At 54.8% G+C, this 26,108-nt stretch overlaps 1 protein-coding gene across 2 annotated transcripts in view; it reads left to right on the forward strand.

The window, feature by feature from the left end:
• The first annotated feature begins 2,220 nt into the window (after positions 1–2,220).
• CDH1 (cadherin 1) overlaps positions 2,221–26,108 on the forward strand; it is a 66,950-nt gene continuing 43,062 nt past the window's right edge. The window contains exons 1-2 of one of the 2 annotated variants that reach the window (XM_002711639.6): positions 2,221–2,434; positions 3,027–3,141. In XM_002711639.6, coding sequence (XP_002711685.2) covers positions 2,375–2,434; positions 3,027–3,141 — 175 coding nt within the window. In that variant the 5' untranslated portion in view covers positions 2,221–2,374. Of the gene's footprint in view, positions 2,435–3,023; positions 3,142–26,108 lie in introns of both variants that reach the window. The other variant, XM_089320382.1, reaches the window with a different exon arrangement.

The raw sequence follows: 26,108 nt of genomic DNA on the forward strand, positions 1-26,108 counted from the left end.
TTTCCATTATCTTGTTTAATGCTCAGTCCTGCAGGAGCCTCGGTGGGAGAGGAAATGCCGGAGCCTTCTCCCTCTGGGCCTCCTGGTGGGTTAAGAGGCAGAGGGAGCCAAGATGCCGAAATCTAGAAACCAGAGTCTAGGCCTGGGTGTGTGCTTGGAAACCCATGTGATCCCAGGGGTCAGCTCCGGGGGCACCGGGCTGCCTGGAAACGCTGTCCCGGTTTAAGATAAGCAGCGGAGAAGGTGCCCTCCTGGGCCCCCATCCTCTTTGGCTCTGGGTGGAATATTCCAGACAAAGGAATGGAGGGGAGGGGCCCTTCAAAGGAACAACCGCCACCCCAAACATTCTGCTGGCTGATGGCTTTCGCATTATCTACCGCCAGCTCATTACACAGATGAGAACATTGCGGTGCCCCAGGCCACAGGCTGGTGAGTGGCCCCGCAGACTGCTCTGCGATCCTGAGCATGCTGGGAAGAGGAGGGGAAGCAGGGCAGCCAACCACGCAGATGCCGCCGGCCACAGTGGGCAGAGGGGAAAGCTGCCTGGTCCAGCGCTTGCCGGTCTGTCCTGCCTTGGATCCTAAAATTATTTTAATTTTTATTTATTTTCATTTTAATTTGAAAGAGAGATCTGTCCACTGGTTCACTCCCCAAATACCTGCACCAGCCGGGGCTGGGCCAGCCTGAAGCCAGGAGACTGGAACTCCATCCTGGTCTCCAGTACAGGTGGGAGGGGCCCGGGGATTGCCTTCCCAGGGTGTGTGTGAGCAGGGAGCTGCAATAGGAAGTGGAGCTGGGACCGGAATGCAGGCACCTGGTATGGGATTTGGGATCGAGTGGGGTCCCAGCTGCTGCAGTGAGCACCTACTCCCTGAAACTGTTTTGCCTGTGACAAGTTAGAGAAGGCGGTGGCTGCTGCGGTGGGCCCGTGTCATTCCGGGCCCCCAAGTGGAGATCAAGAGGTCTTGGGTTCCGGTCTTGGCTTTAACACTGACTCGCTCTGTGTTATTGAGTGAGTTACTTGCAAATAACCAATGAGTGGCCTCCAAAGGGTCTCTTCCAGGTTAACATTAAAAAACAGATTGAGGGCGCCCAGCCCATGTCAGAGTGTCTGGCTCCAGCCCCAGCTACTCCACTTCCCACTCATTTCCTGCTAATGCAGGCAGGCCCAGCCTAGGTGTTAACAACTATTTAGGGAGTGAACCAGTGGACAGAGCATTCTCCCTGTCTCTCTCCTCTCTCTCTTTCCCTTTCCTCTTTGCTCTGCCCTTCAAGTGGATGGAAATAAATCAAAAAATAAACATAAAAACAGATTAAAAACCACAGTTCCAGCTGGAAGACTATCAGGCCACCCGGGTGCAGCTGGTAGAAGGGCTGGAATCAGAGGGTGGTGGGTTCCTGTCCTCAGTCACCCCCTACTGGCCTCAGCCTCTCTGCCCTAGTTGCCCATCTATTCGATGGGAATAAATAACACAGCTCTGTGCTGTTTTGAGATGTGTTTATGCTCAGCTTGGAGCCCAGCACCCAGTGTCACTATTGTTACTCCTCATGCCTTCAGAGAGCTTCCTTCCTTCCGGAACCTTCTTTCTTCCACCCATCTGCTGGTTCATTCCCCAAATGCCTGCAACAGCCAGAGGTGGACTCAACCCAGTTTTCCTCCTGCGTGGCATCAGCCCCTGGAGTGGCCTTCCAGGGTCTGCATCAGCAGGAAGAATCGGGAGCAGAGCTGGGGTGTGGAGCCAGGACTCGAACCCAGGCACTCTCATAGAGCTGGTGTCTTCATGGCCATGCAAAATGCCTGCCCTGTACATGGCTGTCATCGTGCACTAACGCTGGTATTACTAATTGTATTTACTAATTCACTGACCCGTGGAAGAGGGCAGCTGAAAGGTAGATTTTGGGGGAAAAAAAACAGCTAAAGGCTGAAGTCCTTTCTGACCTCAGGTTGTAGGGAGCCACCAGTGGGGCTAGGATTCCACCGTGGTGGGTTCGGAATCCTGCAGGTCCATAGCTGGCCCTCTCTCTGCCGGCCATCAGCTGGGGGTCGCGGATCGGCGGACGCGGGGCCCAAGGCGGGGCCGGGGCCGGGACCGGGGCGTGGCGTCTGCTCTGCCCCGCGGAGGAAGAGGAGGCCGCGCCGCGCCGCTCATTGGCTGCTGCCAGGCAGGTGCATCCTCAGCCAATCAGAGCCGCCAGGGGCGGAGCCCTCGGGGCTCACCTGGCGGCTGCGGCGCTGCCCGGCTCAGTGGCGTCGGAGCCGCGGAGCACCTGCGAGTTCGCGGAAGTCCGGCCCGACTGTAGCTCGGCCCAGCCCAGCCCGAGCCGAGCCGACCGCGCCCGGCCCTCGCCCTCGCTCGGCCCCCGCCGGCGCGCCATGGGTCCTCCACGCCGCGGTTCTCCCGCGCTGTCGCTGCTGCTGCTGCTGCTGCTGCAGGTACGTCGGGTCCCGCCCCGCGCCCCGTCCTCTCCCGCGTCTTCTTCGCTTCTCTTCTTGCAAGAAAGTTTGGATCCCAAGCGCCGGAACGGCCTGGGAGCCGCGCGGCGCTCCGGCGTGGAAGGGGGCAGGGACGCGCGCGGCTTTGCCCGCCCCCTCGGGCAGCGGCCCAGGTTGGGGGCGCGCCTCGCCTGGGGGCGCTGGGTCGCGGCGGGACGAGGGTCCGAATGTGGGAAAGAGGGGGAGCCAGCAGCAGTGGGGACTCGCTCAGGTGAGGGAAGGGGCTTCGGTACAGGTAAAGGACCTGCCGCGTACAGAGCCAAGGGGGACCCCGGGGACGAGGGGGGAAGACGAGCAGGCGAGGAACCAGGCCACGCAAAGTGGGGTCGGGAGGCGTAGAAAGCGCTCCGGTGAGACGAGGGCAAGGTGGCCGCGCCGGAGGTGCCCCCGCGCCCCCTCCCCCGAGAGTTTCGGGGTAGGAGAGGATGACGTCGACGCCCGCCCGAGGCGGGGCGGTCGGTTTCGGTGTGGGCGGGAGGGAGCCCCTCGCCCCACTGAGTAACCCCAGCTCGGTGCCTTTCCACCTGTCCAGGTCTCCTCGACGCTCTGCCAGGAGCCCGAGCCCTGCCACCCCGGCTTTGGCGCCGAGAGCTACAGGTTCACCGTGCCCCGGCGGCACTTGGAGAGAGGCCGAGTCCTGGGCAGAGGTGAGGGCACCGCGGGAGGCCCTGGGCGCGGTGGGGTGCGGTCGGAACCAGCCAGCTCCCTTCCCGGCTCCAACGGCAGCGCTTTGGAATTTACAGCGATGGAGGGGTGGGGCGGGGAGCGCCGAGCGCCGGCTGGGGAACGGGCACTGACCGCCTGGACCACTGTGTGCCCGGGAGGGGGCGGCACTCGGTGGCCTTCGGTGTCTCCCATGCGGTCCTGACCACTTTAGGGCCAGTCTGTCGCGGCAGACTGCGCCAGGTGGGACAGCGGGACAGGAATATTCCCATTTCCCAGATGAGCAAACTGAGGACGGGAGGGTGATCCGTGATTGGCCAGAGCCAGCCTTGAGCAGGAGTTGGAACTCGGGGTTCTGACCCCAGGCTCCATCACAAACCCTTTGTGGGGTGCCTGCGGAGCCCTCTTAGTTCCCAGCGCTGTGACTCTGTTCTCAGAGGTGAAGACATTCATTGGAGCTACTATTTCCTCAAGAAATAATGATTTAAAAAAAAATTAGGCGCTCTGACTCAGGGAGTGAAAATGCACGCAAAAGCTGGATGGGCTTCTGGATCTTATCACTGTGATAATCTAGAATTCGCTTTGTTCCCCTTCCCTGCAGCCCTGGGGTGGGAGTAGGGACAGGGCAGGTTCTCTTGCCGTTTTGCTGGTTCCCAGGTGCCTGCCTGGCGTCCAACCACTTTATCCTGCCTCCTGACTTCAGTGGATTGGGCAAGTGTGGTAACAATCAAAGCAGCGGTAAAAAGAGCACCCCCTCCCCCATGCGCTGGCTCTTCCAGTCTTTGCCCACGGGAAAATCCTGCTCATGTGCCGGGCGTAGTTATTCTGAACTTCAGGCGTAGTCACCACAGGGGCGCCGCGTGCTTTCAGGGGGACTGCAGCCCTCCTGGTGAGCCCGGGCTGCCTCTGAGACCCGTCTGCGTTCGGTGGGATCAGAAAGGCTGTGCCATCCACCCAGTGGCACGGGGGTCCCCCGGTTCTCAGCCTGGGTCCTCTTGTCCTTCCTCTCTGGCTGGCCTCGGGAATGAATGGAGGAGCTGTATTGCACAGCCTGGCAGGTTGCTGAGAATGGTCAGCACCCCCTCCGAGGGCACTGTGGGGCGTGGGCAGTGCCGTGGGAAAGGGCAGGGGTGGCTGGGATGTTGTGATGGGTGTCGGTGAGGGCTGGCTTCTGGGAGGAGGCAAACTTGCCCATCTGAACGGCGGGGCAGGTGGTCCCTTTGCTTCTCTGCACCAAGACGTTTGGCTTAGTCTTTTTATTTCCTCCCTCTACGCTCTGTGCCTGGCCAATAACATTACTGCAGATTTATTATCATCGTCATTATTGTATTATGAAAGCAGTGCCTCTAAGTCACTGTAGCCCCATCTCATGCTTCATGTATTTCATATCCTTTTATTTCTATTTTGCAAATGGGGAAACTGAGGCACAAGCAATTCGCTCATCTGCAGAAGGAGCTGTATCTGATCTTTCTCTTTCCTCTTTCTCCCCCATCCTAAAAAGGGGAGCCAGGGAGCTTGGGGGAGCAGGTGGGTGTTTGGCCTAGTGGGGCACTGGCATCCCGTATCGCATTGTGGCTGGCTTCAAGTGCCAGCTGCACTTCCAACTTGGTGCCAGTGCACATCCTGGGAAGCAGCAGGTGAGGGTGCAGGCGCCTGGGCTCCTACCTCTCGCCTTGTCTGTGCGTTTGCAGAGTGGACCGGCAGAGAGGAGGTCTGTCTCTGCCTCCATGCTTTTCAAATAAACATAAATAAGGACTTTAAAGAACGGGATCTAGGGGACTGGTGTGAATTTCTCAGCCGGTGTTGATGGGGTGGGATGCCTGAGGAGCTGTGGCAATGCCGGTGGTGGGTGAGACCAGGAAGTGGAGGTGGGAGAGACACCTCCGCCCAGCATTCCACAAGCTTCTGGTGTGGTTGGTTCCAGTTCTCTTTATGCTGCTGATCCCACCCCCACTCACCAGATTTCCTGACATTTCACTTCTTTCTAGCCTTTCTGTGCCGTGCAGTCTCCTTGCACCCCCAGATGGAAGTGCCCTTCTGATAAAGTCACACGTGGGACCCTAGGGACCTTAGGGGCTGGCTTGCTGTAAAGAAGGGGGCTGGGGTTTCCGAGGGCAGCCTCGCTTGCCCGGCGGTGTGGGAGATGGCGTGCTCGAACGTGGGCACCAAGGCGACGCAATGGCTTTGTACAGAGTTTGAAAACAGGGAACTTGTCGCCTTTTTCCCACGGGGAGCTGTCGCGTGTCCCAAGTCGGGTGTTGCCTGAGCCCAGGAGACTTGGGTGAGGTTTGCTGGGGTCAACCTGTGCCCCGCCTTGTGCGTATCCCATGGTTTCTCTGAGTTCCCAGAGGGGAGAATATGTTCAGGAAAATTCAACTGTGAACTGATGAGAGTTGCTGCCTGTTTCCCTCCTCCTCTGCACAGACCCAGGCCGCTAGACCCTTCAGGGTTGCAGGTGTGTTAACTCAGTGCAGGCAGCGCTACGTTGACGTGGGGTGGAGGAGCGAAAAGCTGGCAGGCTTTCACCCTGGTGAAAGGGTCAGGCCCTGGACAAATGGCGCCTGGGTTTCGGGTTTGAGTTTTGGCTGCTTAGTGGGTTGACCTGGTAGACAGACGCCCACCTGCGTGGCTTGCACTCGCCCCTTTCTCCTTTCTGAAGGATGCACTGGAAGCTGGTGCCAACAGTGTGCAGGCCCTTGAATTAAACTGGGCTTTCCAAGAGCAAACACGAAAACCCGACCTGGGGGTCACCTCACATCATCAGATCCCGACTCCCTCACCTCTCAAACTCTCCCGGTCATGTGTGTCTGTGACCAGGCTGAAGCGGAGCGTGCTGGGAGAGGAGACCGACTCCCGGGTTGCCTTTCTGTCCTTCTCTTGCCTTTGTATCTGAGGCCAAGCCCCAGGCCCAGCGAGCCCATTTAAGGAAGTCCCCTGCTCCATCCTGTGGGGCCTGCTGGACCTGCCAGGTGGTTATGGAAACCCCTGTCTGCTCTCTGGGGCTTTTTATGGGGCGAGGCCTCTCTACTGAAATGCTCGCCGCAGTGTCTGTTACACATTCCCTTCCAAGCAGGGCCCCAGATAAGCCAGAGCTAAAGCAATCAGCTCTCACATCTTCCAGGAGCTGCCAAGACCCGGAAGTCCCCGAGAGGCACCTGTCCCAGCTCAGACTCTTGGTTTTACTCTGCCTGGACCCAGTCTCCTTTCGAAATTTCTGTGGAGGGGAATGAAATGAGCTTTGGCTGGTTAGGATAACAATCCAGGGAGCAAGGACACCAAACAGTCCAGGTTTGAATTCCAGCTACTAGCTCTGTGGCTTTGGATAATTCCCTTTACTTCTCTGACCCTCAGTTACCCCATCTGTGAAATGGGGCTGATATCACGGGCCTGTGGCGAGAATTTAAAATGTTCATTCATTCCTTTAGTCAACAATGAAGCCGGTGTGAATTAATTGAAGGCACACCTGATTGAAAACGAACGTGGCTAGTGTTTCACAGACGTAGTAGGCTCTGGCGTGTTGTTTGGAACAAGTGAATGAATGCGTGAGTGGATCTGCGCTTGCTCCCACACTCACCGTGGCCTTGCACCAGCCCTGGAGGGTGATTGCAAAAGGGCAGGGAGAATGTGTTGATAGAACTTTCTAATATGCCGGCCAGGGCTACATGCCCAGTGAGTCGTGCTCTTGAAATTGAACTGTGGCCCTGAGTCTGTCCTTGGGGATCTGGGTATTGAGTGCTCATTCCTGAAAGCCGCGTGGGGGTGGGGAAGGGAGACCTTAAACCTGCATCCGGAAATGGAAGGGCACTTAGTCACTTGTATGCGTTTTCCATCTTGGCGCGATCAAAAAAAAATTTGAGGTGGTCTCTGCCCTTTCTTGCTAATGTCAGTTTCTCTTTTATAAGCCCCCTTTTACTGTTTTTTCCTCTTCCTCCCCGTCTTGTCTGCCCCCTGCCCTCTGCTTCCCCCAAGGTGCTGTGGCCCCTGAACTTGGAAGGCTTTTTTTTTTTTCTGTCTGTCCAGGCTTAGATCCAGGCAATGCCCTGGGTCAGCCTAGGGGAGGTTCCCCGGGTGCCCGTCTATACAGTGAGTGTAGAGCCCCGCCATGCTTGGTGCCCTGGGTTTGGGACTCTTCCTGGTTTCACCAGTGGTTCCAAAGTCTTCCCTGGTCCCCTCCTGCTCAGCAAACCAGCCCAACCGGTTTGCTGGCTCGGCTGCTTCTGTGTTAAGCAAACAGTGCCTGGCAAACAGCGGGAGGACCTGGGCGCCTTTATTAGAAAAGCAAATGCTCTTGCTTGCCACTGAGCCGTGTGCTCCGGGTGGGCTCTGGTGGGCTTGCTGGGGGCTGGGAAAGGGTGGAAGGAGTAGGACTAGGAGCAGCTGGGAGCAGGGCCGGGAGCGGGGAGCTGCGAGGGAGGAGTCAAGGTGACCTTGAACTGGCTAGCGTCTGCTTGGTTATTACTCTGCGATGCCTGTCTGCCAGAAATGTTCTGCCCCAGCCCCCTATCACTTACCCTCCTGCACATTCCCCCAGGAGGCCACCGGTTTCCTGCCCTGGACAACCCAGGGGCGGGGCCACAGATGTTTGCTGAGTAAACCCACCAGGTGCCAGCCAGGGTGTGGGCATCGGTTGTCCAGCCTGGGGCCAGGGAGAGATAAGAGCTGTGGTTCTGCCTGGGAAAGTGTCGTGGACAGGGTGGGGACAGGGTCCCAGAGAAGGAGCAGGTGCACCACCTTCCCCCTGCGCTCCAGACTGAAGACCCACCCCTGCTGGTGATCCTGGTGCAGTGGAGGGAGGAAGAACGTACAGGGGGTGCCAGGAAGGGTTGGCTTTAGGGCGAGGGTGCCCCAGGAAAAGGAGGTGCAGTTGTGCCTTCCAGACAGGGGCGGGAGAGGCTCTGAGGAGGGGGCTGTGACCGCAGCTGGGGCACTGGATTACCCTGATCCACAGGCGATGGGGGATGTTCTCTTCCTGTTCTTTCAGGAGCCAATCACTTGGCTAAAATATAAGTTCAGCTGTGTACTTTCATATATATCTGAAACAATTCTCATGTGCACATGGCAGCCGACAACTCCCTGCCAGCCTGTCTACTCTTCCCCGGTGCACAGCTGACTGATTTTATTAGTCTCTTGTTATTAATTAATCCTTTTCAGAGTTTCCTTGTGGAAATGCAATAATAGTCTGACTTCTTTGTCTTTTTTTTTTTTTTAAAGATTTATTTTATTTACTTGAAAGACAGAGTTATAGAGAGAGGTAGAGACACACAGAGAGAAAGAGATCTTTTGTCCATTGGTTCACTCCCCACATGGCTACATTGGCTGGAGCTGAGCTGATCCAAAGCCAGGAACCAGGAGCTTCCTCTGGGTCTCCCATGTGGGCGCAGGGGCCCATGGACTTGGGCGAGCCTCTGCTACTTTCCCAGGTGTGTTAACGGGGAGCTGGATTGGAAGTGGAGCAGCTGGGACTCAAATTGGCACCCATATGGGATGCTGGTGCCCCAGGATGGGACTTTAACCTGCTGTGCCACAGTGCCAGCCCCGACTTCTTTGTCTTTAATTAATTTTATCTGAGCATCAGAGAGACAAGGCTCTCATTCCACTGGCTCACTATCCAAATGTTGGCCCTAGCCAAAGCCAGGAGGCAGAAACACACTCAAGGTCACCCATGTGGGTGGCAGGGACCCAACTGCTTGAGCCATCACTTGCTGCCTTCTAGAGTCTACATGAGTAGGAAGCTGGAGGCAGGAGTGGAGCCTGGTACCAAACCAAGGTACTCTGACATGGGACTGGGGTGTTCCAACCAGTGTCTCAACTGCTAGGCCAAACCCTGCCTCTTGTATTTGTATTGTGACAAACACCAGCATCCATAAAGATCACACGGTGGGTCACTGTTCCCTGAGATTGGGAGAGATGTTATGGGTCTGCCTCTCTGAAGACAGTTGATCTAGGGGAATACTTCAGAGTTTCCAGAACCTAAATGAGTCTAAGAAGAAATTCCAGAAGCTTCTAGAATGTTTCTTCATGCTGACCCTAGGATTAGGGAAGAAAGGGGAGGGTTAGGCATATGTTGAGTTTGAGGATGCCAAGGAGCCAAAGGTGGCACTATCAAAGAAGTGGAAAATTCAGATCTTGACCTACTGGGCCTCGCAGAGTTGCTGTTCCGGTTCACCCTCACCGGTGGCAGGAGGTGGGAACTGTCATTGTCACCCACTCTGAAAGACAAAACAAAGCTCAGGTTGGACAGTTTGCCTCAGGTCACCAGCCAGGGAGTGGCAGGGGTGGAGGCAGAGCCCAGGACTTGAATACAAAACCTGCCTGTGCCTGACTCAGGATCTCAAAGGCAGAGAGAGCAGGAGAGATAGAGATCTTCCAACCACTCCACAGCAGCTAGGGTGGGGCCTGTAGTAGCTCCAGCAGGTCGCCCAGTGGGTGGCAGGGGCCCAGGCGTTTGGGTCTTCTGCTGCCTTAGCGGGGAGCTGGGTCTACCTTTCTAAGGCCGGGCAATTGCAACTGCCAACTGGAATTGTGATGCTGGAATTCAGCCTCTTTGCCTTTGAAAGAGCCTCTCTTGTCTTCTGGGCTGTTTTCAGCCTGTTTGCCTCCCGGACTTTCACAGCCCCACTCCCTTCCCTTGCAGTCTTTCAATGCTCTGAGTCCCACAAAATCCTCTTCATTCAAGACCCGGGGAAGAGGAGCAGGGACTCCAGCGGGGACTTGGGGAGGGTGCTTCCCGCAGGCAGGGACCCGGGAGAAGGAGCTATGTGGTTACCACTAGGACCCAATGGGGCCTCTTGGGAAAGGTTGAGCCTGATCCCCGGGAGCAAAATGAGGCCCCGTGGGATAATTGGGCACATCCCAGGTAATAATTAGCTTGCTTTGTAATTGAGGAGAACTTGTAACCAAGCGAAAGCTTTCCAGATTTGTTTTACCTGGGCAAGTTCAAGGCCAAGAGGAACACCTGTTTCTGTGGCTTGGCACGCAGACGTGCCCAGGAGAGAAGTCTCCGAGTGCCGACGCAGCATCCTCCCCGGGTCTCCCTGCTTCTCGCACTGCTTCCCCAACGCAGCCCTTTCTCCACTCAGCAGTCGGAGCCGTGGTTTTTAAAATTAAATGTGAAAATGTCACTCCTGTTTAAGATCGCTCACAGCCCCCCACTTCACACAGTGAAAGCCCAAGCCCTGTCTGAGACTTGTGCAGCTGCTGTGCGCTGCCTCCTGGCTCCCTGGACCTGGGGACCCCATCTCCTCCTGCTTGCTTCACGCTCACCGTGTCCAGCCACTTCTGGACTGGCTCTTTGCTCTGCCTGTACTGTCTCAAAGGTCACCCCCTCCCTGTGGCTGCCTTTTTTTTTTTTTTTTTAAGTTTAGTTTCATTTTATTTGAAAGAGTAAAATAGAGACAGAGCCCCAACCTGCTGCTTTGCCCACCAAATGCAGTCGGAGCTGGGCCAGACTGAAGCCTGGAGCCCAGAACTCAGTCCAGGTCTTCTCCACGGCTGGCAGGGACCCAAGTCCATGTGTTATCTCCAGTGACGTCACAGGAAGCTGGAACAGAGGTGGAGACTGGACTTGAACCAGGCACTCGTTTATGGGATGCCACCGTCCCACTCGACCGTCCCACTCGGCACCTTCACTGCTCTGCAACCCTGCCCAGCCTGTTTGTTTGTTTGTTTTTGTTTTTTAAGATTTATTTATTTGAAAGGCAGATTGACACAGAGAGGTAGAGAGAGAGAGAGGTCTTCCATCTACTGGTTCACTCCTCAGATGACCACAACAACAGGAGCTGTGCTGATCTGAAGCCAGGAGCTTCTTGGTCTCCCATGCGGGTTACAGGTGCCCAAGCACTCGGGCCATCTTCTGCTTTCCCAGGCCACAGCAGAGAGCTGGATCGGAAGTGGAGCAGCCGGAACTTGAACGGCGCCCATATGGGATGCCGGTGGTGGCTTTACCTGCTAGGCCACAGTGCCAGCCCCCCTCCCCCCCTTTTTTTTTTTTTTAAGATTTATTTATTTAAAGGCAGATTTACACAGAGAGGCAGAGGCAGAGAGATAGGGAGCCTGCCCAGCCTTTTTCTGAGGCTCTTCTTTGACCCTGCCCCCAGCACTGCCCTGCCCCCAGCACTGCCCTGCCGCCTCTGGGCTTGGCTTCTCTCCAGTCCTTCAGCCTCCCCTGCTGTGTGTTTCCCTTCTCTCTCCTGTTGGCTGCCTGTCTCTTACCACTGGAATAGAAGTTCTGGAGGCCCTGTGGCTTTGTCTTGTGCTCCTGGGTGCTGGAATGGTGCCTGGCGTATGGGCCTCTGTTGAATGAACGAATGAACGGGGTGACTGTGCAGTTCAGAACGTATATAACAGGTCTAGACTTTTCATTTCAGGGGCTATTTCTCTATTTTAAAGAGGAGATAGGCTTCCCCAGCCTGAGGTGCAGGAGGCACCCTCGGAGCAGGGTGTTCTCAGGGCATTCCTTCTGCAAGACGCCTGCTTCCTCTGAGCCGTCACCCCTCCCACCCCCCTCAGCACACCCTGGTGTAACCTGACCTAATTGTCTTGTCAGAGAACAGCTTGCAGTCCGGACTCTAAAGGTCAGAGGAGCCATTGCTTCCCACACTTCTGGGTGTAAGGCGGCACCCGATCAAAATCTAAACGCTAGCCAGCCGAGCCCGCTGGGGCCATCTGCTCGGGTTCCTATTGTCTGGGTCACACCTTCCTTGAGCAAAGCTCCCAGATACACCTTGCACCTGGCACCTCCGGGAAACCTCAGGCCCATGAATTGTTTAAGACCCAGTGTCCGTTCTTCCAGTTCTTGGCAACGCAGAGAGGCCTGGAAGGAGTTCGTTGAGACACCCAGAAGTTTCAAAGAAATTTAAGGCTCACTGCATCAGATCTTGGCCAAGATAAGAATCTCACAGGTCCGGAATCCATCTGGTCAATAAATGTTCATTGAGAGGGTCTGGTAGTGCAAGGATTTCTGGGAAAAAAAAAAAATTTAAAGATTTGTTTATTTGAAAGGCAGAGTTATAGGGGGGTATGGAGACAGAGAAGAGATCTTCCACCTGCTGGTTCACTGCCCAAATGGCTGCAATGGCCAAGGCTGGGCCAGGCTAAAGACAGGCGCCAGGAGCATCATCTGGTTCTCCCATGTGGGTGCAGGCGCCCAAGGACTCGGCCATCTTCTGCTGCTATGCTAGGATCGTCAGCAGGGAGCTGGATCAGAAGTGGAGTAGCTGGGACACAAACCGGCACCCATATGGCTTAGCCTGCGACACTCCAATGCTGGCCCCTCTTCTACATCTTTACATAAGTGAGACCCATCATCATGCCCTCCCGATGACAAGTGCAGAATGTGTAGGGTTGGCACGTTTAGTGAATAAATACACAGGATGTTCGGGTTACATTTAAACTCCAGAGAAACAGTAGCAAACTTTATACTTTCTAAGTATGACCTTGCATTGTTTGAAATATACTCATCGAAAAATATGTGCTGTTTCATCCTTGGGTGAACTCTGGAGCTGTGTTGTTTTTGTCATATACGCTGTCTCCCTGAACTCTGAGGACAGCCCTGAGAGAAGTGACGGCTGTGGCCGGCACAGGTCCCACAGACAGGGAGTGAGAGTGCAGCTTTGTGTTCTGGTGGCAGTCAGACAGGCTCTGTCCAGCCAGGTGAGGGGGTGACTAATTCCTTATCTGCCTGTCTCAGAGGAAGTGAAGTCCTTGCGGGGGACGGAGGCCTGTCCCGCCACTGAACGATTGTATATGAAGCACCTGCCCCACACTGGGCGAGGCCTTGAGGATACAGCAGGGGACAGACGTCCCTGCCCTCGTACTTAGAGGAGATGAGACAGCGATCTGTGGGGGCCTCCACTTGCAGTGCCCGTATCCCATCTCAGAGCGCCAGTTCGAGTCCCGGCCACTCCACGTTCAGTCTGGCTCCCTGCTAACGTGCCGGGGAAGGCAGTGGGAAACGTCCCAAGTGCTTGGGCCCCTGCCACTCACATGGAAGCCCGGATGGAGTTCCTGGCTCCTGCTTCAGCCTCACCAAGCCCAGGCCACTGTGGCCATTTGGGGAGTGAACCAGCAGAAGGAAGACCTCTCTGTTTCTGTCACTCTGCCTTTCAAATAGATAAGTAAATCTTAAAAGTCAAAGACAGTGAGGCAGGTGATAGGGTGTGTGCTTAGAGACGCCAGCACCGAGCCAAATGGCAGGGGTGTGCTGCAGAGGTTGGCACTGTGCCCCGTGGTAGGGGACGCCCCTGCTGCCGACACTAACACTTCATTGCCCACATGTCCTCCAGGGTGGCAGATCCAAACCCAGGCCTGATGAGCTCTCCCCGCTGCCCTGCCCTGCCCCTGAGCTGACCCCCTCCTCGGGGCACGGGCCCCAGTGTCCCAGGGCCCACCTGGGACTTTAGTGCCAGGATGTGCACGTTTCTCACCACCCTGGTGTGGGAGCCGGGGTGATGATGTGACGGAACCGGGGACCCAGTGACCTGTGTCTGTGGTCACTGCCTGAATCAGCCGCCGGCCCAGTGATAGGCAGGGCGGGCCCTGAGTCACCAGCTTGGAGAGGCCTCTGCTGGTGAGGTTTCTGTGTGAAGGTTGAATCAAGCGTGACATCACCCTTTCATAGAAACGGACGCGTCAGGTGCAGGCCTTACTCATAGCCCCCGGAGATCCTGGCCCTGGCTCTCTTGCCTTCGGCTTCCGGCTGAGGGCTTCCACACTGCTCTCACCCCAGCTCCCAGGCCTGCGGACAGGACCCGATCTTTCTGGAGAAGACGGAACCTGTGGGTGTATTTCCTGTGCCTTTTGCTCTCTCGGCTCAAGCCTGGGATTTAAAAAGAAATCCTCTCCACCCCTCCCAGATGGGTGCTTCTCATCTGAGTCTTTGATTTTGAAACTTAAACTGTGCTGATTTTCTTTGGAATTTAGTTTCGATTTCTTGTTCTCTTTTTCTTCTTCCTGTTAATCCTCTCATCTGAACCACTGAAGATGGTTAGGGGCTGTTCCACGCAGGCAAGTGAATGTCACCTACCAGGTGTGAGGTTTCAGCAGGGATTTGATGGCAAGGTTGTGACTTTGCTTTTCAGCACTTTTTTTTTTTTTTTAACTGCATAAAGGTCTTCCAGCTTTTTGAAAAAGATGTATTTATTTGAAAAGCAGAATGATGGAATTGGGGGAGGAATCTTCCACCCAGAGATTTGCAACCCAAATGGCCCCAACAGCCAGGGCCGGTACAGGCTGAAGACAGGTGCAAGAAACCCCAACGTGGGTGCCGGGGCCCAAGTACTTGTGCCACCCTCCACTGCCTTCCCAGGCCCATTGGCAGGGAAAGCTGCATGGGAGACTGGGACCCAAAGCCACTGAGCCACCAGCCAGCCCAACACGCTTAACTTGGTTAACATTATTATTGCTGCTTTAGATTTGAAAAACAGCATAAATGCTGAAGGCATAAGCAGCCAGAGAGGATTCCGCATTGGGAAGAGCTTCAGCCCCTGTCTCTCTGCTCCTTGGGCTCCCCAAATCTAAGGTGATTTTTCGCACCCAACTCCTGGTTCAAGTGCAAATCTTAGGAGGGAGGGTGTGCAGATGTGGAGGTCTCTCTGTGGAATCTGGGTGGGCTGGTCTCTCTGTGGAATCCGATGGCAGGGGCAGATTCTGGCATGTTGTGGGCGTTGGGGGAGGTACAAGGTTCCAGAGGTTGCTGATGACTTTTTTAAAGATTTATTTATTTGAAAGAGTTACAGAGATGAAAAGAGAGACAGAGAGAGATCGACCTTTGGAAAGATTGATCTTTCATCCATTGGTTCACTCCCCAAATAACTGCAACGACTAGGACTGGGCCCACCGCAGCCAGGAGTCTGGCGCTTCTTCCAGGTCTCCCACATGGGTGCAGGGGCCCAAGCACTTCGGCCATCTTCCGCTGCTTTCCCAGGCCATAAGCAGAGCTGGATTGGAAGAGGAGCAGCTGGGACTTGAACCAGCACCCATATGGGATGCTGGTGCAGAGGCAGCGGCTTTGACCACAGCGCCAGCCCTGGTTGCTGATGATTTATGAAGCAGGGTGAGGATTTGTGTCACGTGAGCTGATTCTTGCCGGATCTCTGCCCAGCCCCTCACTGAGCCTGTCCCGAGCCTCCGTGGCTCAGTAATATTGTCCTTTTCCATCTCCTGGGGTCCTTGAGTCTTCCCCTGGGCCAAGAGACTTATGGGTGGGGGAGGGGGACTCTCCAGCCTCCACTACTGCTGCTGCCCCCCCCTTTAAATTTTTTAAAAAATATATTTATTATTTGAAAGGCAGAGAGAGAGAGAGAGAAAGCTTCTGTCTGCTGGTTCACTCCCAGGTGGCCTGGCTGGTGTCTCCCAGGGGTGTCTCCAAGAGGATGCTTTTACCCATCCTGTGCTCATGGTCTCCCAGGTGCCGCCCCCCCCCCCCCCCAACTCGCGCTCAGCATCCTGCATCCTGTCCTGACCCCTTCTTAGAAGGCCTCCTTTCCTGGCCCCTGGAGAGTGCCTTTGAGAGCTGAGGCTTCATGGACTCCGACTCCTTTTCTTTTTTTTCTTTCTTTCTTTTTTTTTTTTTTGACAGGCAGAGTGGACAGTGAGAGAGAGAGACAGAGAGAAAGGTCTTCCTTTGCTGTTGGTTCACCCTCCAATGGCCGTCACGGCCGGCGTGCTGCAGCCGGCGCACCGCGCTGATCCGATGGCAGGAGCCAGGTGCCCATCCTGGTCTCCCATGGGGTGCAGGGCCCAAGCACTTGGGCCATCCTCCACTGCCCTCCCTGGCCACAGCAGAGAGCTGGCCTGGAAGAGGGGCAACCGGGACAGAACCCGGCGCCCCGACCGGGACTAGAACCCGGTGTGCTGGTGCCGCAAGAAAAAAAATTTTTTTTGCACCAAACCAAATGTACCTTTTTTTAAAAAAATAGTTTATTCATTTGGAAGGCAGAGATAGGGAGAGAGAGAGAGAGATGCATATAGATCTTTCACCACTGGTTTGTTCCCCAAATGGCTGCAACCGCCAGGGCTGGGCCAGGCCGGGACCAGGAGACTCATCAGATCTCCCGGAAGGCACATTAGCAGGAAACTGGAACAGAGGCATCCCAGGCACTGAGATGGCACGCAGGCATCCCAAGCAGTGGCTAGCCCCGCTGCACCAAAAGGCCACCCTAAACTCGCCTCTTAATTCCATTTCCATGAAGCTTTTGAGCTTTGATCTGCAATGGAAAATGTCATCCCTGCAAGGTGGCCCCTGTGCTGCTTCCTCCTGGACGTTTCTGGGAGTTTTCAGTTGGAATTTTCGATAAATTGAAATATGAATTCTGCTGTCCATCAGCCGCTTGACTGCTGGGAAGGTGGCGTTTGCATCCCAGATGGCAGGGTCTGAGGCCTACTGTGTGCTACGTCACACGTCCACCCTTGCCCCAGGAAAACTGCTGAGACGCCAAGTTGCCAGACAATGGGCACATTCAGGACGCAGGTGGGCCGAGGCCCTGCGTGGGCTGCAGCAGCTGGCAAGCCTGGGGAGCCAGCTGGGGTGCTGGGTGGCCCTGAGCTGGCGAGGGAGGAGGCGGCCTCCCTTGTCTGAGAGGGGGAATGCCAGGAGCCAGGAGGTCTGGGGGCCAGGAACCTGACAGGGACACAGGTTACTGAGCTCCTGGTCCCTCAGTTTCAATGGGGCGAGGAGGGGCTGGGAGGAAACCCCCTTGGCTGTACAGCACCAGGCTTGCTGAGCCCAGGGCCGCAGCAGGAGAATATCGTGGCCGGCTGGGTGCAGCCCTGCTGCCAGCTAGCAAGGTTGGAGAACCGGAGTGGCAGGTTCACCGCCCTCTCCCTCCCCCCATCCTGGGCCACACCAGTGCTTGCCGAAACTCCTTCTCCACCCCCAGCCTGGCACACCTGTCAGCCAAGGGCACCGCCCAGCCCTCCCAGCCGCTGGTCCCTCACTCATTCATTCGACAGTGGTTGAAAGCAGGGTTTCTGAAGCTGGGGGTAGAGGGAAGTGTGGGACTCTGCTGGCTCCTCCCTCCCTCCCCACCTACTGTGGGGGAGGCAGGTGGTCCGAGAGGGCCTCTTTGATGGGAGCTTCCAGGCGGGAAAAGATCAGGCCACAGGGCTCCACCAGGAAGGATGTGTTAGCCTGAGGGAACAGCCGGGTCAGAGCCTGGAGGCTGGCTGGTGCACTGGGATTTGATTGATGGGGGTGATAAGGTGTGTGGGCCTTGCCCTAAGCCTCGGCCCATCCTCGACCCAGCCTGGCCCCTCCTTGGAACCCCCTCCCCCGACCCCGGTCCATCCTGAGCAGAGGGTCTCAGCCAGATTCTGGTGCCCTGCAGAGCTTCTGACCCCCTGGGCTGGGGAAGGGGCTGTGGACTCACCTTGGTAGTGGGGGCCCGGGGCTCCCCAGCCACCCACATTGGGGCCCTCTGTCCCTCATCCATTGGCAGCACCTCTGGCAGCCTCCCCGCCTGGCAACTTTTCTCTCTCTCTTTCTCTGATGCTGGTCCCCAAGGCCAGGTCAAGACACACCCCAGCCTCTGCCCCTCCCCAGGGTGTTGGGGTTCCTGGGTCTAACTCCCTCCATAGCTGGCAGTGGTTTGATGGGGTATGGGGGTTGGCTGTAGGGTCCTCAGAGTGGAGGTGGCTTTTTTTGGACTTCTAGGGCAGTGTATTATAATGGAGAAGAGGAAGTTTCTTAAATTTTGTCTGCCCCTCCCCCGCTTCCCGCCTCCAGCACAGCTAGCTGATGCAGCCCCTGGCCATCCTTTCAGTCATGGGAGCTTGAACATGTTTCATTCCTCTCTTCCCTCCCAGCTCTGCTTCCTAAAGAGAAATCAATTGTACAAAGGGCCTTAGAAATCCACCTGATTCTGACCCCAGCTGGGGACCTCCCCAGGAGGAGTGACCTCTCCCCCAGTGTGGCATTTATAGCATGGGGGTGGGGGGCATCAGTGCAACCAGCAGATTACCTGGAATGTTCTGGGGGTCTGGGAGGGGAAGCCCCAGTGCAGCAGGGCAGGGACTGGGGGCTAAATCGCGAATGTCACTGCACAGTCCTGCGACTTCCAGCCTCAGCTGCACTTTGCAGATGGAGAGGGAGGGGAGCAGTGGGCATGGCAGAGGGCCACCCCCCCCCCCCCCCCCCCGGGCAGCTGAGGGAGTGGCCGGGAGGCCCAGAGGAGGGCAAGGGAACTGGACAGCGATTGTGACTCCTGGAAATGAGGGGAGGGAAGTAAATATTTGCCAAGCCCCACCCCCACCACCTTGGCTCAGCCTTTGAAATGCTGATAAGCTAATTAGCAACTGTTTCCAGGCCTTTGGCTGACCGAGTCAGCCCTCTAGCTCCTGAAACTGTCCTATCTTTAAAGTGCCTCTAATACTTTCTTTGTAAAGATTTATTTATTTGAAAGGCAAAGTTAGAGAGAGATCTTCCATCCACTAGCTCACTTCCCAAACGGCTACAACAGCTGGGGCTAGGCCCAGCTAGGAGCTTCCTCTGGGTCTCCCATGTGGGTGCAGGGGCCCAAGCACTTGGGCCATCTTCCTCTGCTTTTCCAGGCACATTAGCAGGGACCTGGATGGGAAGTGGAGCAGCCAGGACAGGACGCAAACCGGTGCCCATATTGAGATGCTGGCATCGCAGGTGGAGGCTTAACAATCTCCTTTTTAACTCAGGAGAAATGCAGGCTGAGAGCTGTTGACTTATAAACCTGGGCCAGGCCTGGAACTTGAATTTTAAACCAAGACCACTCTGCTAGAACTGGCGCTTTGCAGATGGAGAGGGAGGGGAGCAGTGGGCATTGCAGAGGGCAATGGCGCTTACTCTAAGGACAACTTGGACAAGAGTAGATGGGCAGACAAACAGAAGGAATGGGCCCCTGGCTGGCCCGGCGCGCCTCTCCCGACCCTGGGACCCCTCCTCCTGCTCCAGGCTGTGCTGGGCCCCACATGCCTGGCATATTTGGCTTGCTCTGGGTTGCTTCTCCGTTCTCCATCATCAGTCATTCTTCCGTGTGGATGGCCCCTGGGCACCTGCTGTATCCAGACAGGGAGGGCAGCCCGGCTCAGCCGCCCTCCTCCAGGCTCCTCAATCCCTTGGCTTTGGACTGAGGTGTTATTTTTGAGTCTGCAAACAGAGCTCCCTAATTTATGAGTTGCCCAGCCCAGTATTAAAATGCTCAGCTGAGCCAAGCTGAGCGAGCTGCTGTCCTGGAGGAGCCAGCGTGAGCGTGAAACCCGAGCCGAGCAGAAAGCAGATCCGACCTGGAGATAAGGCAGCTGCAGTTTCAGCTTCGGGACTTTCCTTGCTAGGCGCTAGCAGTTGAATTGCTTTTCTGTGTTTTTGAGCAGGGGAATTGTTTTATGGTTAATCCATCTGGAATTTGATAACAGATAACAGCGAATGTGTAAAACATTTCAAATATTTGATTCTAAATGCACTCCTGAAATTGTACAGGGTGACTGGTCATGAACCTGAGGACTCAGGTATCTGTGCTTGTTATTGAACAGATTTGCTCCAAGTGATTGATCTCTCTCGCTCTCGCTCTCTTTCTCTTTTTAAAAGCCTTTCTGGACTTGTCCTGACTTTCAGATATTTAATGCTTATCAAAGATTTATTTTCCTGCCATGGAAAAGTTCCCCTTTGCAATAGAGTCTCTTAATCTTTTACCTTGTTCTCAGCTTATTTGTCAGATGACTAAGGGCCGTTATCAGAATCCTTTGGTTATTGATAAACACTGTTTTTCACATGAGATCATTTAGTTCCCACGTCACCCTTGTATGATCATTATTTTAAAGAGGGAAAGACTGGGGGCCAGCGCCCGTGGTGTAGCAGGTAAAGCCACTGCTTGCAGTGCCAGCATCCCATATGGGTGCTGGTTCGAGTCCTGGCTGCCCCACTTCCGATCCAGCCCTCTGCTGTGGCCTGGGAAAGCAGTGGAAGATGGCCCAAGTCCTTGGGCCCCTGCACTCACGTGGGAGACCCGGAAGAGGCTCCTGGGTTCAGATCGGCCGAGCTGGAGGGAGTGGACCAGCAGATGAAAGACCTCTCTCTCTCTCTCTTTCTCTCTCTCTGCCTCTGCCTTTCAAATAAAATAAATACGTCTAAAACAACAGAGGGTGTTATATATTAATGTTATCTGTCACAAAACACACCGAACACCGGAGTAAGGGAAAGGGTTTATTGGGGAACACCCTACAGACCAGAGTGAAGGGGCGGCGAAGGAAAAAGAGACCTCGTGTCTGCGATGGGGGTCTAATATAGTTTTTCCAGAGGGTGGGCAGTGAGGTAGGAATTAGCCAATTCCATTAGGTTGGGGGTGGAGCTAGGCACAGGTAATTTGGGCCATGTGGCTACCTGGCTTTCAATAATGGCGGCTGGTACCGGGGCATAGAATGTCAGTAATGGCGGCGGGTACCGGGGCATAGAATGTAGATTGCGCCACAGATAAGAGGCTGCGCCTGCGCCAGTTGACTAACAGAGGGGAAGACTGAGGTTCAGCGAGGTCCCCTTGACTTCTGAGGTGCAGAGTAAGGATGCTGAGTTCACACCTCAGCCCTAGAGAGGCCGCTTGCTTTCCTGGGGTGACTGTCTCCAGCCTTCCGAACACCGGGACTGTGTTCCTGATAACGCCTCTCCCCTGCACACTGAGGTTGGGAACACCTACTGCTAGGTGAGGCTATTGGTGATGAGGTGCTGCCAGAATTGCCAGCAAAGAGATGATGAAACACAGAGGGCCAGGCACGCACCGGGCAGTCAGAAATACCAGCAATGAATACCGATTCTTGCAAAACATAAACACTGTTGCTGACAGCAGAATGGCTTCGCCCCAAGATTCCGCCCAGTGACAGCTGTTTCTCCCAGTCGCTGTGGACCTGGTCCACGCGAGATCCCATTTCTGGGTGAGGGAACTGAGCCTCAGGGAAGCACCTTTAGCCTGTGCTCTGTGTAAAAGGCCGTTTTACCCCCTGCGTAGAAGCTGATACACTGGACCCTCCCCACTCCATTCTGGACTACAGGGTTCCAGTACCGGGAAAGCTGAGGTCCCCCCGGGGTGGGGATCCTCTTTCCCAGTGTGCCAAGGCCCCCTGGTCATTGCCTTTTCAAGAGTTCACGAAGTACCTCTTGGCTCTGTTGGCTGGATCTTTGCTTTGTTCGTGCCCACCTCACTCCATCAGGGTTTAAGATGTGGGGCACCCAGGTCACTGGAGTCTGTACCTCCAACAGGGACAGGGAGTTGGACAAAGGAAAACTACGGAAACCAGCTAAGACAAACGCAGCAGGAGGGCTGAGTAGCAAAATGCTTGCTACCAGGCCTGGCTGCCCGCCGGAAGCAGATGACAGGTTTGGCTCTGACAAGACTGCCAGTAAAAACAAAGAGGGAAATAAGATCATTTGCATGATTGGGTTTCCCTGTGTTAAGCATAAATCAGGAGTGGGTGTCTGGGCTAGCGGTTAGGCCGCCCACATGGCCTGTTGGAGTGATTGGGTATGATTTCCCACCTCCGGCTCCTGACCCCAGCTTCCTGCAGATGCAGACCCTGGGTGGCACATAACCGGGTTCCTTCCAGCCATGTGGAAGACCTGCATTATGTTCCTGGCCCTTGGCTTTGGCCCCAGCCCTGGTTGTTGTAGGCATTGGTGGGGGAGTGGGGTGGAGTGAACCTTAGGATGGGAGCTTGCTTTTTATGTCTCTCAAATAAATAAATAAATAAAATTTTAGCCATGCATCACTGCCTTCTCCAGAGAGCTTTTGTCCTCTGGGCCATTCTGGCAACACCTCCTAATGCCTCCTACGTCTTATTTGTATTCGTCTTTATCATCCTCCTCCTCCTCATCATCTGAAAGCCAGAGAGACAATGGATCTGCTGGTTTACTCTCCAAATTCCTGTGACAGCCAGAACTGGGCCAGGCGGAAGCCAGGAACCCAGAACTCAATCCGGGTCTTCCAAGTGGGTTGCAGGAACACGAGTACTCGGGCCATCCCCTCCTGCTTCCAGGGTGTGCATTAGAGGGAGCTGCATCAGAGGCAGGGGAGCATGGACTTGAACCAGGCACTCTGTGTGGGATGTGGACATCACAATGGGTGTCAGCTGCTGCACCCTGTATTTGTCTTTATTAGATAGCTAGCTAATTATAATTTTTGTGTAGGAAATATAGGTAACCAAAGCAAAAAAAAAAATTTCAACCACGCATAATATCATTACCTAGAAATCGCCAAGGGATTTGGTGTATGACCTCTTAGAAGTAAGGTCTCTGTTGTGTCTTGTTTGTTATACCACAATACAAATGCATGTTATAGCTACAGGATGTAATGATGCAGATTTTATTAATGACACTCGTTACCTACCACTCTGCTGCCCCAGGGCCTTTGTGCCTGCTGTTGGCTGTGCTAGGGGCACCCTGATCCAGGTGACCAGTCTCAGCTGAAACTTCCCCCTCATTACAGTCCATCTTGCACAATGGTGCATTCCTGTACCCTTGTACTCCCCCGCTCCTGACTACTATCAGCCGAGCATCGAGCATTGCATATTATTTGCTTGTGTTCCTCTCAGCATGTGAGCTCCTAGAGGGTGCTTTGCTCATTGCCATGCCTCTAGGGCTGAGAATGCAGCCAGGCACGTAGTAGACCAGCCGATATTTGAGCAAAGGAACTGTCTCTCCTCTGTACGCAACACAGATCTGTCAGTAGCAGCCGCTAAGATCTGCCTGTGTAGATGGATTAGAGATAGAGTTGTACGTGCACGTCTCACGTTCTCGATGGCCTTGCTGTCCCTACTGCTGTTGGCTGCCCCCCCGAGTCCTGTGGGGAGGCTCAGGGAAGATGGCTCTGAATTGTACCATGGTCTTGGAGGTGCTTATTATTATTTTTTAAATGATTTATTTTATTTATTTGAAAGGCAGTTAGAGAAAGGGAGAAGTAGAGAGAGAAATCTTCCATCTTCTGGTTCACTCCCCAAATGGCTACAACGGCCAGGGCTGGGCCAGACCGAAGCCAGGAGCCAGCAGCCTCCTCTGGGTCTCCCACATGGGTACAGGGGCCCAAGGACTTGGGCCATCTTTTGCTGCTTTCCCAGGCACATTAGCAAGGCACTGGATCAGAATTAGAACAGCTGGGACTTGAACTGGTACCCATATGGGATGCTGGCGTTGTAGGTGGTGCTACACCACAATGCTGCCCCCTCCCCTGCTTTTTAAAATTTATTTGAAAGGCAGAGTGACAGAGAGAGGGAGAGACAGAACATCCTCTGGCTCACTCCTCAAATGGCTGCAACAGCCAGCTCTGGGCCATGCTGCAGCCAGGAGCCAGGAACTGCATCCTGGTCTCCCATATGAGTGGCAGGAGCCCAAGTACTTGGGCCGGTTCCCACTGTCTTCCCAGGTGCATTAGCAGGAAGCTGGAGCAAAAGTGGAGTAGCTGAGACTCGAACCAGGCACTCTGATTTGGGATGTGTGTGTCCCAAGCAGTGGGCGAACTCCCTGCGCCACAATTCCTGCCCCAAGATTTTGTTTAAACAATTCAAATGAGAGCAAATAAGAAAAGTGCACCTGTGGTGGGAAGGAGAAGCCGTGAAAAGAATGGTAGGAGGAGGATATCCAAGCAGAGGAAAGTGCAAGGGCCAGGAACCGAGGCAGGAAGCAGTACAGTGCTGAACAGAGAGAGGCTGTGGCCGTGTGGATGCGGAGGGTGTGCAGGTGAATGATGGGCGGACCGGATCTGCTGTCTGGTTGTAGTCCGTCTTTTGTTTTCTTTAAAAATTTTTTGTTTATTTGATAGAGACAGAGATAGAAATTTTCTATCCACCGGCTCATTCCCCAGATGCTTAAAACAGCCAGAGGCATGAACCAGCTGAACCCAGGAGCAATGAACTCCATCAGAGTCTCCCACATGGGTGGCAGGGTCCCAAGCACTTGAACCCTGAACCCTCACCTGCTGCCTCCCAGGGTGCACACTGGCAGGAAGCAGAGGTTGAGCCGAGGCACTCCGATGTGGGATGCAGGCGCCTTAACTGTGGTGCCGGACGCTCACCCCTCTCCTGAGGACAGATCAGTGCGCCTGCGCCCGTCAGCTTCCACCAGGAGGACGTGCTGCGGGCCAGTGCAGGTGGCTGACTCAACCCCCTCCAGCCAAGAAGGCGCTGTGTTTTTTGGAAATGATGTTCACGAGACCAGAACAAGTCTCTTTTCCTCCCTGGTTGTGGCTGAGCCAGGCTCTTGTTGTCAGAAAGGATTTGCAGTGGGAGGCTGATGGGCGTGCGCTCCTGCCCACCGTGCCCTGGGGCCCAGGCCCAGCAGGGTCGGAGCTTCCCTGAGCGCTCTCCTGTTCTGGCTGTGGCTGATTTTTCTTGCCCAGCCCTGGGGAGGGTAGCAGCTCCCATTCACCGAGGTTGCATTCTGTGTCTGACACACCGCCAGGGGCTTGATGCGATCAGCTTGTTGATGGCTTCCATCCCCACTGCTATTTCTGCTCTACAGGAGCGGAAATTGAGGCAGCAGGGGCCAAGTCACCTGTTCCAGGTGATGCAGTTGGTATGCAGAGCCGGGATTTGACCTCTGACCCGGGGCTCGTAACCACTTAATACCATACGGCGGCTCCGATGTAAGGATTGGATCTATGCTCCTTATCTCAAAGTGGGCCCTGTGATGTCCTGCAGTGGCCAGTAGTACACCAGCTAATGGGACAGGTCACTGGGCTGTGTGTGGATGGGCAGGGCTGCATTGGCTCTTTGAAGCCAAGTCTCTAATTTAGGGTTTTGACGATTGCTGCCCCTCCCCAACCTCGGGAGAGAAGGATGAGTCTCTGTAATTAGCCCTCTCCAGGCAAGCTTGCTCAGTGCTCCCTGGGCAGCAGGCGCTGTCTGGATGCAGAGTGAGCACCGTCTTAGCTGACCCTTCCTGAGTGCTTGTCGTGGCCCCAGGCCTGGGTGTACAGGCTGTGTGTACACCTCACCCGGCACTCCGGGAGCTGGGATCTACCGTCAGTTCTGCTATAACATGACCTTGGCTTTGCTAAAAGATAAGATACCATGCTGTGTAAAATACCTCAGTGAAACCCACCAGGCCTGTGGGAAAATGGAGTTAGGGGCTCAGCATTCACAAACTTCATCACTAGGTGGGTGTTTGGCATGGCAGTTAGGATGTTATTTATTTATTTTTTCATATTTATTTATTCAAATGAGTTACAGAAAGAGGAAGAAAGAGAGAGAGAGAGAGATCTTTCATCTGCTAGTTCACTCCCCAAATGGCTGTAACAGCCAAGCCAAAGCCAGAAGCCAGGAGCTTCTTCCTGGTCTTGTAGCAGGGGCCCAAGCACCTGGGCCATCTTCTGCTGCTTTCCCAGGCCATTAGCAGGGAACTGGATCTGAAGTGCGGCAGCTGGGACTCAAAACAGTGCCTATATTGGGTGCTGGGGTCCCAGGTGACAGCTTAGTTCACTATGCCACAATGCCATACCCCTTAGCAGAGGACCTGAGTTGTAGTCCCAGCTCCACTCCCGTTGCAGCTTCCTGTTAATGCAGACCGTGGGCGGTGGCAGTGACGGCCTAGGTGGTTGGATCCCTGTCACTCACATTGCCCCATTATGAGGATGCTTTAGAATAGTCGTGGGAAATGGAATGAAGAGGTAAGTTTATTTGGGTGCAGTTTTTGAAACCCATGCAGTTTTTTAGAATACAGAACTTCTTGAAGATACCTTGGCCATCATTCATATTGTAACAAATTTGCATTTTCAAAGCAAGCATTGTAGGGGGCTAGCGATGTGGTATGGAGGGTATGACCATTGTCCCAGGTGCTCCACTTCTAATCCAGCTCCCTGCTAATGGCCTGGGAAAGCAGTGGAGGACAATCCAAGTGCTTGGGCCCCTGCACCCATGTGGGAGACCTGAAAGAAGCTCCTCGCTGTACTGATGGTACTCTATCTGGCGGTGAAATAAACAGGCTGAGAGAGGTATAGGGACTGGCCCA

This window comes from Oryctolagus cuniculus, chromosome 18 (genome assembly GCF_051225735.1).
Source record: "Oryctolagus cuniculus isolate XC-2025 breed Fujian yellow rabbit chromosome 18, ASM5122573v1, whole genome shotgun sequence".
In the NCBI taxonomy this organism is placed as follows: Eukaryota; Metazoa; Chordata; class Mammalia; order Lagomorpha; family Leporidae; genus Oryctolagus; species Oryctolagus cuniculus.